Source organism: Gossypium hirsutum, chromosome D06 (genome assembly GCF_007990345.1).
Source record: "Gossypium hirsutum isolate 1008001.06 chromosome D06, Gossypium_hirsutum_v2.1, whole genome shotgun sequence".
Lineage (NCBI taxonomy): Eukaryota > Viridiplantae > Streptophyta > Magnoliopsida > Malvales > Malvaceae > Gossypium > Gossypium hirsutum.
Window position 1 is genome coordinate 60,212,190 of NC_053442.1, and position 11,258 is coordinate 60,223,447.

General features: G+C 32.3%; 1 protein-coding gene across 1 annotated transcript; it reads right to left on the reverse strand.

Moving 5' to 3' along the window:
- Positions 1–2,255: 2,255 nt before the first annotated feature.
- On the reverse strand, positions 2,256–8,785 carry LOC107900459 (folylpolyglutamate synthase). Its single transcript, XM_016826063.2, has 16 exons — positions 8,593–8,785; positions 8,384–8,517; positions 8,231–8,296; positions 7,697–7,806; positions 7,457–7,517; positions 6,752–6,835; positions 6,578–6,634; positions 6,381–6,441; positions 5,912–5,958; positions 5,299–5,376; positions 5,011–5,172; positions 4,685–4,933; positions 4,134–4,212; positions 3,790–3,942; positions 3,306–3,466; positions 2,256–2,580 (listed from the first exon to the last, which is right to left on the reverse strand). Exons 1-16 carry the CDS (start codon positions 8,771–8,773, stop codon positions 2,521–2,523), a joined length of 1,743 nt encoding a protein of 580 aa, XP_016681552.2. The 5' UTR covers positions 8,774–8,785; the 3' UTR covers positions 2,256–2,520.
- Between the last annotated feature and the right edge of the window lie 2,473 nt (positions 8,786–11,258).

Here is an 11,258-nt window from a genome sequence, read left to right on the forward strand (position 1 = left end):
CATCTCCCTATTTCAAACCTGTGTAGATAAAATTTTGTCAAGCTTTGTGCTTTAGAATCTCTTCAAGGTCAGTTTTGTATCTTCAAGTTCTTTATTGGCCTTTTCAATAACTTGATTCCTGATGAGAACTTCCTTTACAAGGGCTTTCTTTTGACTTCTTAAGATGCACACTTCTTGAATATCTTTATTTATTTCACATAGCATTTCCATCCTTTTTTAACAAGTGAAAATAAGCATTTTCAATAGAACCCTTTTTACTTTGTTCCTCTGTCTCTTCTTCCAGTTCGGTAGTGAATGTCGCTTCTTTATCGGACTCAGACATATCATCTTCTGATTCTTCATCACTCCAAATAGTGATAAGCAACTTTAGCTTCTTCTTTTTTTTCTTTTTTTCTTTTTTGTATTTGCACATTCAATCTGAATATGTCTGTATCCTTCGCATTCATAGCATTGCATAGTCTTCTTCTTCATGAATTACCCTCTATTCTAACTCTTTTTGGGCATTTCTTCTCCTTGTTTATCTATTACCAATTTTTCTTGGCAAAATGTTTTAGAGTCTTGATGAATTTTTTTTTAAATACTTTGTTTTGAATAGGAGGATCATATTATACTAATAAGTAAAATGAAATTATTTTGTAGGTAATTTTTTTTATGATTAACATTTTAACTATACATATTAATATCATAACTGAAGTCATTTGGTCATACAGATATAATTGGTTTTTGCTTCATAAGAAGCACGGATGAAGATTGAAATAAAGAATTAAATGGTTTATTTTGGAAACAATTAGGGTTTCATGAGAATTTATCAATTATTTCTTGCTTTTCAATATAAACATGTCCAAATATTAAGTTACTCAGATCCGAAAGTCCATCTATTATTTCAAAATGTACAGACAAAATTAGAGCCTAAAAATGAGCTTCACGTAAAAATTCAGCCCTTTAAACATGATGTTGGACTTGAATTCTAAAGGCTTGAATCTAGCTTAGTTGGACACATTTTTAGATTTATAATATATTAATTTTTTATTTTTATATATTACGTAATTTATATCAATTAAAAATTAAATATATAATTTTACAATGCAAATATTAAAAAAATTATTAAATTATCGATGTTTAAAATTTTAATAAAAGAAAAAATTACTAAATACAAAATAAAAATAAAAAATGAGAAAAAAAAAATTATATGTACGAGTTTAGATAAAATTGAATTAATTATTTATAGAAACGAATAACTTTAACAAAATTTAAGACTCATGTCTTTGATCAGGCCAAGGTTAAGCAAATATATGAGACATTGATATCAACCCTTTCTTAATTCTATAATATATTAGGGTTTTTTTAATATGTTACAAAATTTATATCATTTGAAAATAAAATATACAAGTCATAATGATAAATTTAACTCTTAATGTATTTTTTTTAGTTAATTTATCTATTATAAACAATCAAATCAGATTTTAACATGTAACAACACTCATGGTAATTCACGTAGAACACATACAACACTATTTGTCTTATACGTACATCAATAAATAATTTAAAAATTATAAAAGTATTAAAATAAAAATAAATTCAAATTAAAAAAAAAACATAAAATACATTTGGAGTCTACCATGTTTATTTAGTCAATATTTCCATCAAAAAAACAATTCAATTTTTTTTGAAAGGTTAAAAGTCAAATTGAACTTTTTTTTAAAAGCCTGATACCCAAATTTAATTTTAAAAAATTAAAAGTCAAATTAACAAAAAATGTAAACATGAATACCTGATTTAATTACTAGTATAATAATACAAGGGAAAAACTTATTTATCACATAGGTATACAATAGTTAGACCTAAAATAAAAAATATTTAGCACAAATTTAAGCTTGAAATTGAAAAAAATGACTAAAAAATCTTGTAAAAAATAAAATGACTAAATATTACTAATTGAATTAATTTATTGTTAATCCATAAACTAAAACGTGTAAACCAAACTAATATAAAAGCTTAATTTATCATTATGTCAATATATAACACTACAACGCAAATATTAAAAAATGTATGAAGTATAACATGTGCATTTTGAAAGAAGAAAAAAAAAATCATATGTACCAACCTAACCTAAATGAAATTGGATTAACTATTTATAAATATTAACGGGTATAAAAAAAATTAAAACTCAATCATCCTACAAACATCTCTAGACAGGCAGAAGGGTTGTAAGGCCTAAAAGTAATGAACATAAAATTGTCAGTTGTCATCCAAAATGAATTGCAATGTTTTGTTGGATTTATCTCAACATGTTTCAAAAACAATAATTCAATTGTTGCTCATGTAAGCTATGCCAACCCCAAAATTCATAAAAGGTGTTTTTACCTAAACCAGCAACCCCCCGAAAATCCGACAGCTCGGAAGCCATTAGCAGGCAGTTGGGAGACAGTGGAGACGTTGCCTCACTTGTAAAGAAAATGAACCGATGTCTGTTAGACCAACGATGTAGGAAGAACTACGAGCGCATATGGAGATTTGGCCTCATTTCTTGATTAATCTCAAGACATCACCAACGAGATGCAAGGAACCAGTTACAAGGACCTAATCAATCAAGATAAGGGAATTATAAAACCCAAGAGAAACACAAACGAAGTGAGAGTTGTAAGCATTAAAGAAAAGAAAAAGCTACAACTGAACCACAACCTCGATGCTTTTTCACTAAGACCAAGGAGTATAGGGATATGCCTATAGGCTATGGTTAAGTTTTTGCCGAGTTCTCCCTACTTAGGTTGACACTCATATTCAACACATATTCGGACATGGGTGTTGGATATAATGCTCTAAATATATGAAGAACTTTTGAAAATTGAGTATATCTGACATTCCCCGATCAGGTACTTTTCTGACAAATTATTCACTAAGCCTAACCAATTATTCCCAAGACAGTAGGCTACATGTATTATATTAAAGACCCAGCAATTTAATCGACACAAATATCAACCACCATAAAAGACAGCTCACAGGAGATCATCCATACTTTACTCTCAATTCAATAATAAAATAATGTTTCAGAGGAACAGAACAAGAGCCACTCAATGGCTCGATTCATGCATAATCCTACATGTTCCAATATCCTCCAAGGTTTTACAAGCTACACTTTCAACAACCACCACATCAAAACAAAGTTAGAATGATAAGTTCTGAGACTATATCCAGGAACTCGATGTAAAGTACTCTAACCTTGTTATATATAGGAGGCAGGCAAATATTTGCAACAGCAAGCTTATAATCTCAAGCAAATATAATCCACAAAACACAATCATTACCTGAAAATGAACAAATCGATCCTTCTGGGCAGTATCCCTGAGCCATTTGATAGCCGATGGTAGAGAAGAAAAGACAAAACTGTTTTTACAAATCGTAACGCTCATTCCTGTATCATCTTTCACTTCTTCACAAGCTTGGTCCGTGTTACTGGGCTCCCCTCCTAGTATATGAAAGATCCAATCATTATAAACTAAACCGAACTAAAGCACCCTTAGTTATGCTCCATGTCCACAATAAATTTGCACATTTTGTGACGATCATAATTAAAATCAGTTCACTTATATCATCAAGCAGAAAAAGGGATTTGAATCCCAAGGAAGTAAATCCCATTGGAAATCAAAATATGGGGGGGGGGGAACTTGAAACATTATGCGATGAAAAGGCTGCAGACTTAATTATTTTAAAATTACAAATTCAACATAACTCACAAACTATGAATTTTAGAAAATAAGAAGAATGTGATGCCATGCATTAGACTGGTACCTTTATCACTCTGCATAAGGGTTTCCCATGCGCTTTGAAGAGCAAATTGCCATGACAAATCAACTTGAGGATCAACTGTGGGTAAAGCCCGGGATCCAACCTTGTGATACACGGATATGTTTGGCACAAACAGAGCCTTCAGGAAGCAGACACCTGAAGTATCAATTACAAGATTTTAGACTAAAACAGTGCAATAAAGAATTAAAGCACCTGAACGTAACCATTCCCCTAAAACACCAGATCTTTCATGAACTTCAAAAGCATTTACAATGCTTTCCATCATATGGATGTAAAATTCTATCCATGAGAACATATCTAAACATGCCTCTAACTCAAGTAATCACCATGGCTGGCACATGTCCTCATCAAGCGAGGCAGAAGCAACTGAGGATCTCGCACTGACATACAATTGACTAGCAGAATCTGCAAGTAATTCTCAAAAGCTTAAGTCCAGTATCATCAAGATGCAGCCCAAATCTATTGTACAGCTTAAAGTTTAGAAAAGCACGGAAATATAAATAAGGTGTGCATGAATGTATATTTGAAAAAAGTAGCAACAGTTTTCAGCCAGATGCTCAAGGAATTATCAAAATATACATTTACTTTTGCCTCAAGTTATGTTTGAGCTTTATAAACTCAATCATCAAATTTCTGAAGCTTTCTGAAAAACCAAATAGCCTCCTAGGTTTAGATTATCCTTCATACTATTACTCATAAGCAAAATACAAGTCAGCACCAAACTCCACGTGTTTGATTGCTTCTTTTGACTTGCTAAAATAGAAAAGATTGAACAGTGGATATAATAAGATCAAAACAAAACTGATGTTTGTAAGGACAGAGTACTCTCAATCACGTCTAAGTTTTTAAAACTGTGGAAAAGAGCAGGGCACTCTACCTGGGCAGTATCCTTCTTAGATCCTTCATCCATATGCTGCTGTGGCTGATAATTCAGGTTAGATAGGTGATTATCATCCCTCGTGCAAAGAGAAAACCACCTTGCACAAGCTTCCATGCTTTCAGGACTGTGGGCTCCATCCAAATAAAAAACCAGATTTCCAGGGCTTTCAATGTCAGGGACAATCTGAGCCCGCCCTTGCAAACTTGCTGTGGTTAGGCCCATAATAAATGGTTCAGGTAATGGACCCTATTCCCAGGAAATAAACAACTTTTAAGCAAATGGAAATTGGAATGCAGCGAAAGTCTTCAATAAATAGAACCTACTGTTTGATTGAAATTGATGATAGGATGACCAGTCCTCCGAAGCCAAGTAGAACACAGTGCAACAGCAAGACCAGCATTCAAATATTGATGTTCACCTTCAAGTGCAAGTTTTAGACCATTCAGCAAATTCGCATCTAGTGGATGTGCTACTTGAAGGTTTACCTGTTAAGGACATAATTATATTCATGTCCTTTAGAACAAGGCAATATCCAGAATTTGAATACAAGTTGAGTCATGCATTCAAGTTCTTTGCATCAGGAAACTCAGAAATGGAAGTGTTATGCATACATTCAACTTTGAAGCTTTCTCTTCAAGCACATGCATAGCCTCATCAGCCTGAGGTACAGTAAAGGCCGGGATTTCATGCTGCATCAGAAAAATTACTAACATAAAGGTTTTGCTCGATAAGATGGAAAGAAAATTAGAAAGATGAAAAATTGGAGAAAAGCAGAAAAATAGAAAAAACATTATTGCTTTCCATTGGTATGCTTGGTAGGAAAGACAGAAAAATGAAATGAAAAATAATTTTATCTTCATCCATGGCTTGGTAGCGTTGGAAAATGAAAATTTAAAAAAAAAAAAAAAGTACTTAATCTTGTAAATATGCACACTTAACTCGCATCTCCTTGCTCTCTCTCCTCTTATCATTATAATTTGGAATGATAAGCTTTTATGTATTAGAATAGAAAATAATCATCTTTCCTATTTTCTTTTCTTTCACTTTTATTTCCTACCAAGCAAACACAATTTACTTTCTTTTCACTTTCCCACTCTTCATCCTCTACTTTTCCATTCAACCAAGCACACCCAAGAAAAAGGAAATAGATTTAAATTATGTTGCAAAACTGGAACAGAGTCTTATCATATGCTTTAATCGACGTGGTTCTAAAAGTAAAAGCACCTTAAAAATACCAGCCTTCACCCCAGCAATTTCTCCCAGAGTATTTCCTGTTTATGGCGTCCAAAAGAGGAAAGAAAGTAATCTTTAGCATTAGCTTTAATTATTCTGAAAGAAGCAAGTTATTTTGAAATACATGGATACACCAAATGACAAAATTCACAAGTAATTACTCACGTAGCTCAGAAAGTTGGTATATAGGGGTATTTTTTCATTTAGTTCCGCATAATTTAGTTGTTCTCCGGTTAATGAAATCTCACAGATATGCTGGAAATATAGCTTTCAACATTATGCTCAAAAAACCTTTGATGTCACAAATTTACTGCACAATGTTAAAAATAATGGAACACAAAATGAAATCTTTGTTACTCAGAGATCTTGATCAATAACTTTACAAAGATATTCAGAGATCTTTCACTTATATTAATTATGAACGTTCATGAGAAGTTAACTAAAGTTATATAATACTAACCAAGAATCTCCATGTGATCATACCCAAGGGAAGATAAACCACATACAATAGGGTTTTTAACCTGAAAAAAAGACACATTGACAAAAAATTAGAACAAGATAGGCATTAGCTTTATATTCTAGCACCACAATGGCCAGAAATGATAAGATTAGCTTGGCAGATATGTAGAGTATTTGTGAACAAAATTAGAAAAATACCACATTGGTTGCATCAAACCTTCCACCCAAACCAACCTCCAGAATTGCAACATCAACCTGCATGGACAATTTAAAGACAATCAATATTTTCACTTCATGGAAGAGGATGATCATGAAATGGTAGAAGCGACATGGGAACAGCTTCATATAGAAGGATCATAACACACATCAAACCTGCTCTGATGCAAATATCTTAAAGGCAAGCAAGGCCAGGAAGCGAAAGTATGTAGGCATTGGTACATCATCATTGGTTTTTTCCTATGAATCAACGAAAAAAGTTAAGTAGGATTAAACTCATTGTTCGAAGGAAAAATCCAAAATAAAAGACAATACTGTTTATTCGATGATAAATATGGAACTGGACTCTGAGAGAAATGATACTGCAGATGATGCTGTTTCAAGCTGTCAAAAAGGCAGAGAGTCCAGGCAAGTCCATGCGGACTATTCAGGTTTGTTTGAAATGCTATACAACTCAATTCTTATTCCTTCTACTAGACTGATTGGCTAGAGAAGCCCTAACTTCCTATTGACCATGCCAAATTCTAAAAAAAGTATCCCCGCCCCCCCCCCCCAAAAAAAAAATAAAAAAGGGTCATCATATGCACCATGCATGACTATTAGCTTTTAGTCTGATGATGCTTTGTTGAAGACAAATACTAGGAGAAATAAGTTAGCAAATTCTAATAAACAATTTACGACTAATTCTTGTACAATACTAGTTGACGACATAGGAAGTCCTTATTGTAGAGCCAAATACTTACTACTTAGGACAGACAATAATTGATGTTAAAAAAATTAAAAAACCAACTTAATAACATAGAGAAAGGCAAATAAAATTGTAGAAGACCCCAGCAGGACGGAACCCTAGTGTGGATGTACCTTCAGCCTATCATAGCACCACCAGAAATATTCCAAGAATTTCTCCTCACTTATTTCCAAACTGAAACAGCCAAGAAAGACAAGAAATTAACAATACTATCAACACCTAAAATTTTAAATACTCATAGATAGCAGTAGTTAGCCAACATTAACAATAGAAAGCTTTAAAAAATTAGACAATAACTTAACTTACTAGATAAGACCAATTAAATAGACAAACCACCCATTTGAAACGCTTACCCATCCAGTCGAAACCTTTCACGAACATCAATAAGATGAGGAGATGTGAAAAGTCCAGTTCGAAACCCACAATTACGTAATATAGATTCAGCAAACGTGCATGTTGATCCCTTTTCAAATTTCCAAATGAAGAGAGAATCAGTATATCAATTCATATGCTATATACAAACAGGATAGAAGATTTAAGTTACATTGAAGCCAACTAGACCAAAATAGCACCAATGCCTATAAGGCCGAGTGCTAAGGAGCTCGGTACCGGCATCCGTTCAAGTCTTGCGGAAGGAGAAAATATGTATTGGGGGAGTTTTCCGACCTCAGGGTTAACCCGACTTAACTCAGAATAGTCGGGGCCAATGTGACTACTGATACCAGGTCTTAGACAAAAAAAAAAACTAGTAGAAAATAGTGGCAAATGCGAGGACGAAGCTACAGATAAATGCAGCATACAAAAGCAAAAAAAAAAGAAACGGGAAAAGATTCTTAAAGTTAATTAGCTAAAATTAATGAGTTTCAGAGAAAGAAAATTTTCAATACCTTTCCTTTAGTGCCAGCAACATGGATGATTTTCAACTGTGGAATTGCCTCATCCAGTTCCAAAATCTATAATCCATTCAACAATCGGCTTAACTTTGAACTCTAAAAAAATCAATTTCTGAAAATAACTCAATCAAAGCAAAACCAAATTACTTTCAAATAATCAAAGAGCAAGTCGTAGCCGCCCCCTTTATTACTCTTGTCAGCACGGCTCTTTTTCGTTATCAACGACGACAAGGCATCCAACGTCGATTGGTATCGATCCGCCGCAGACTCCATCGATCCTCCTACAATAAAACAAAACAGAAAATCATAAAAACTGGGAAAAAAAACAGTTTTTCAATCCTTTTTTTTTTTTTTACCTTCGGCCATTGGGATATTTTTTATTTGGATGGATGAAAGGATTGGGGAAATGAGAGGAGGCGTTGAGAAGTGAAGACCAAGAGATGATGAGATTGGGATTGGGATTGGCATTGGCATTGGGATTGGATTGGAGGGTTGAGCAATTTTAAGCCAAGGAGCCACATTCACCGATAGCGACATCGTTTTGTTTTTGTTTGTTGACTTCTATTGGACGTTTTGTGCACAATGATAATTTAATCCACGACCCGTGACATTAGATCATATTTATAAGTAAGATGATCTTAGATAGAAAATTTAAGTGCAAATACTACAAAGGAGAAGTTGTAAGAACCTCAACTCTAGATATCATCCCCATACTCTAAACCTTGGATCATCTGAACCACCGCATCTGATCGATTACTAGCCTAACAAGCGAATAGGTCTAAACAAAATTTTGTTGATTGTGTTGATATTGTTGTGAGATTGACGATACCCCAATGGCCTCATCATAAACTTTCCTATGTTTGATATTCAATGATAGCTTTAAAAGAATAAGTTAAACGACAACATTCAAAATTTAAAAGAACAAGTTGATTATCCAGACAATAACCACAAGCCACTGCTAAGCAATTTCAACTTGTCTTTTTCATATTTAAAACACAGATTAATAACCAAATAAATAAAAAGTTCATTTCCATATTTAAATTGAGCTATTTCGAGAAGTTAAATTGAGAGGTTTTTCATAATGAGCATTGTAATTCATTAATTAGATAATATTTTTTAATTTTTTTTGAAAGGGAAATTTATTAATTCATTCAATGAATGAGACCATATAATTCGGGAGAATAACAAACACCCATTGTAGGCGGTAAAGGACAAGCTCCATCAACACAACAAAGGTTTTAGCCTCAAAATTAATAAAACATTATGGCACTTTGACAATTGGCTCTGTCACAACATATTTGGAATGATTGCAAGCACTTTAATATAATAAGAAAATTAGTCATGGATGCTCCAAATCGACAGGCATAAATCGGCAAAAGAACTAAGCATCCACCAAATTAGAGAGGACGACGACAAAACTAACCTTAAAATCATTCGCAAAAGCAAGAATAAAAGGCGTACTCTAAGTGTAGACAAAAACTTCTAAAAGTGAAGACTTATTAAATAATGGAAAAATAAACAAAAAAATATAAAACTTAAGACATCACAGGTCTAAACCGACTCATGAAATCATTTATTATTCTGAAATACTCTCAAAACAAAAACAAATTAAGAAGTCAACAAAGAGTCACCCACTTTCTAAAAGAAATTGTCGGTGGTCGACAGTGTTTTAGCAATAATAGGCCTCATCATCTGTCCATTATAACTTGTGAAGACAACAAAGATACCCACAAAATAGATCTGCAAACTGAAAAGAAAGAAGTCACATAGAGTGGATGAGAAGAAAAAAAGAAAAATAAGGTTAATGGTCAGGAGAAAAATAAGCATTCTTATGTCATTTTCATTCATTCTTGGTCACTTTCCAAGCTTAAAATTTCACTAAAGGTCAATCTAATTTACACAAGTTCATTTTAACTTCACTTACATATTAGCAAATTCCATCTCTTCCTATATATATATATATATACACATACGTGTGTGTGTGGGGTATTTTCTTCAAATTCTCCCTTGTTCTGTTGCCAGGCAGATTAGACCTACTTCCACTAAAATACATTTATCTTTTAGTGCAAAATTTATATAAGATTTTATTTGTTTCTCTTAAAAATAGACTCATTAATCATTTCATACATATAAAATTTGTCTATTAATTATTTTTTTTATAATTCTTAATGAATTTTTAAAGTTAGAACAAGAGAGCTCAAAATCATTCTGACCTTATCTCCCTAAAATTAATATATCTCATAATTTACAATTCCATTACTTACACAATTTTTTTATATAATACTAGACTCAATAGGATTTAATTTCATATTTGTTTTAACCTCTAACTCAATTTTTAAATTTTTTTGTAAAATTTCAAATTTAAGCTACTGTTGCTATCCCAGAAACTATTTTAGTGAAAATATTTACTTTTATAATCATTATACTTTTGATTACTATTCAATTTAATCATTTAGATTTATATGTTGATAACATATTCATTTACTTACCTTAATACTTCTCATAATACAAATTATATTTCTCTCTCACTTGAAAGCTTAGTGTTTTTACATATCATACTTCATTAATACTTTCAATCTCTACTATTTCAATTAAAATACACATATCATACATATCATTCATAACATTATTTCAATTAAAACTCAATTCCAAACACCAAGTATCAATACCTGATCCTTGGTATTGGTACCTTGGGTCAATTTTGCTGAAAAACATTTGGAAAATTTGTTTAAAACCCCCTGCAAAGAGTTTGTACCATTTCAACACTTAAAAACCAATTCCAAAGAAGTTTAAATCGATTTAAAACAATTCTAATTCAACCATATATGCATGCATACACTTAAACTCTTAACAATTCATTTCAACTAATACAAAAGTAGTTCATTAAAATACCAAAATAAGTTAAGTTCTTAAAATTTTGCAATTTAGTCCCACCACTTGGAACACATTCAGTTTACCTATGTACATATAATTCTAACTCAAAATATAATACATACTCTCCTGGAACTAAAGGATGTGATGA

What these genes read in the sequence shown, in the direction of transcription:
- LOC107900459 (XM_016826063.2), bottom strand. Translation starts at nt 8,773, where the DNA reads ATGTCGCTATCGGTGAATGTGGCTCCTTGGCTTAAAATTGCTCAACCC. An exon ending in AGATATTTGCATCAGAGCAG is followed by an intron (nt 6,635 to 6,751) that starts GTTTGATGTGTG and finishes TTGTCCATGCAG; the next exon opens with GTTGATGTTGCAATTCTGGA. An exon ending in ATCGATTTGTTCATTTTCAG is followed by an intron (nt 2,581 to 3,305) that starts GTAATGATTGTG and finishes TTGATTGATTAG; the next exon opens with GTCCTTGTAACTGGTTCCTT.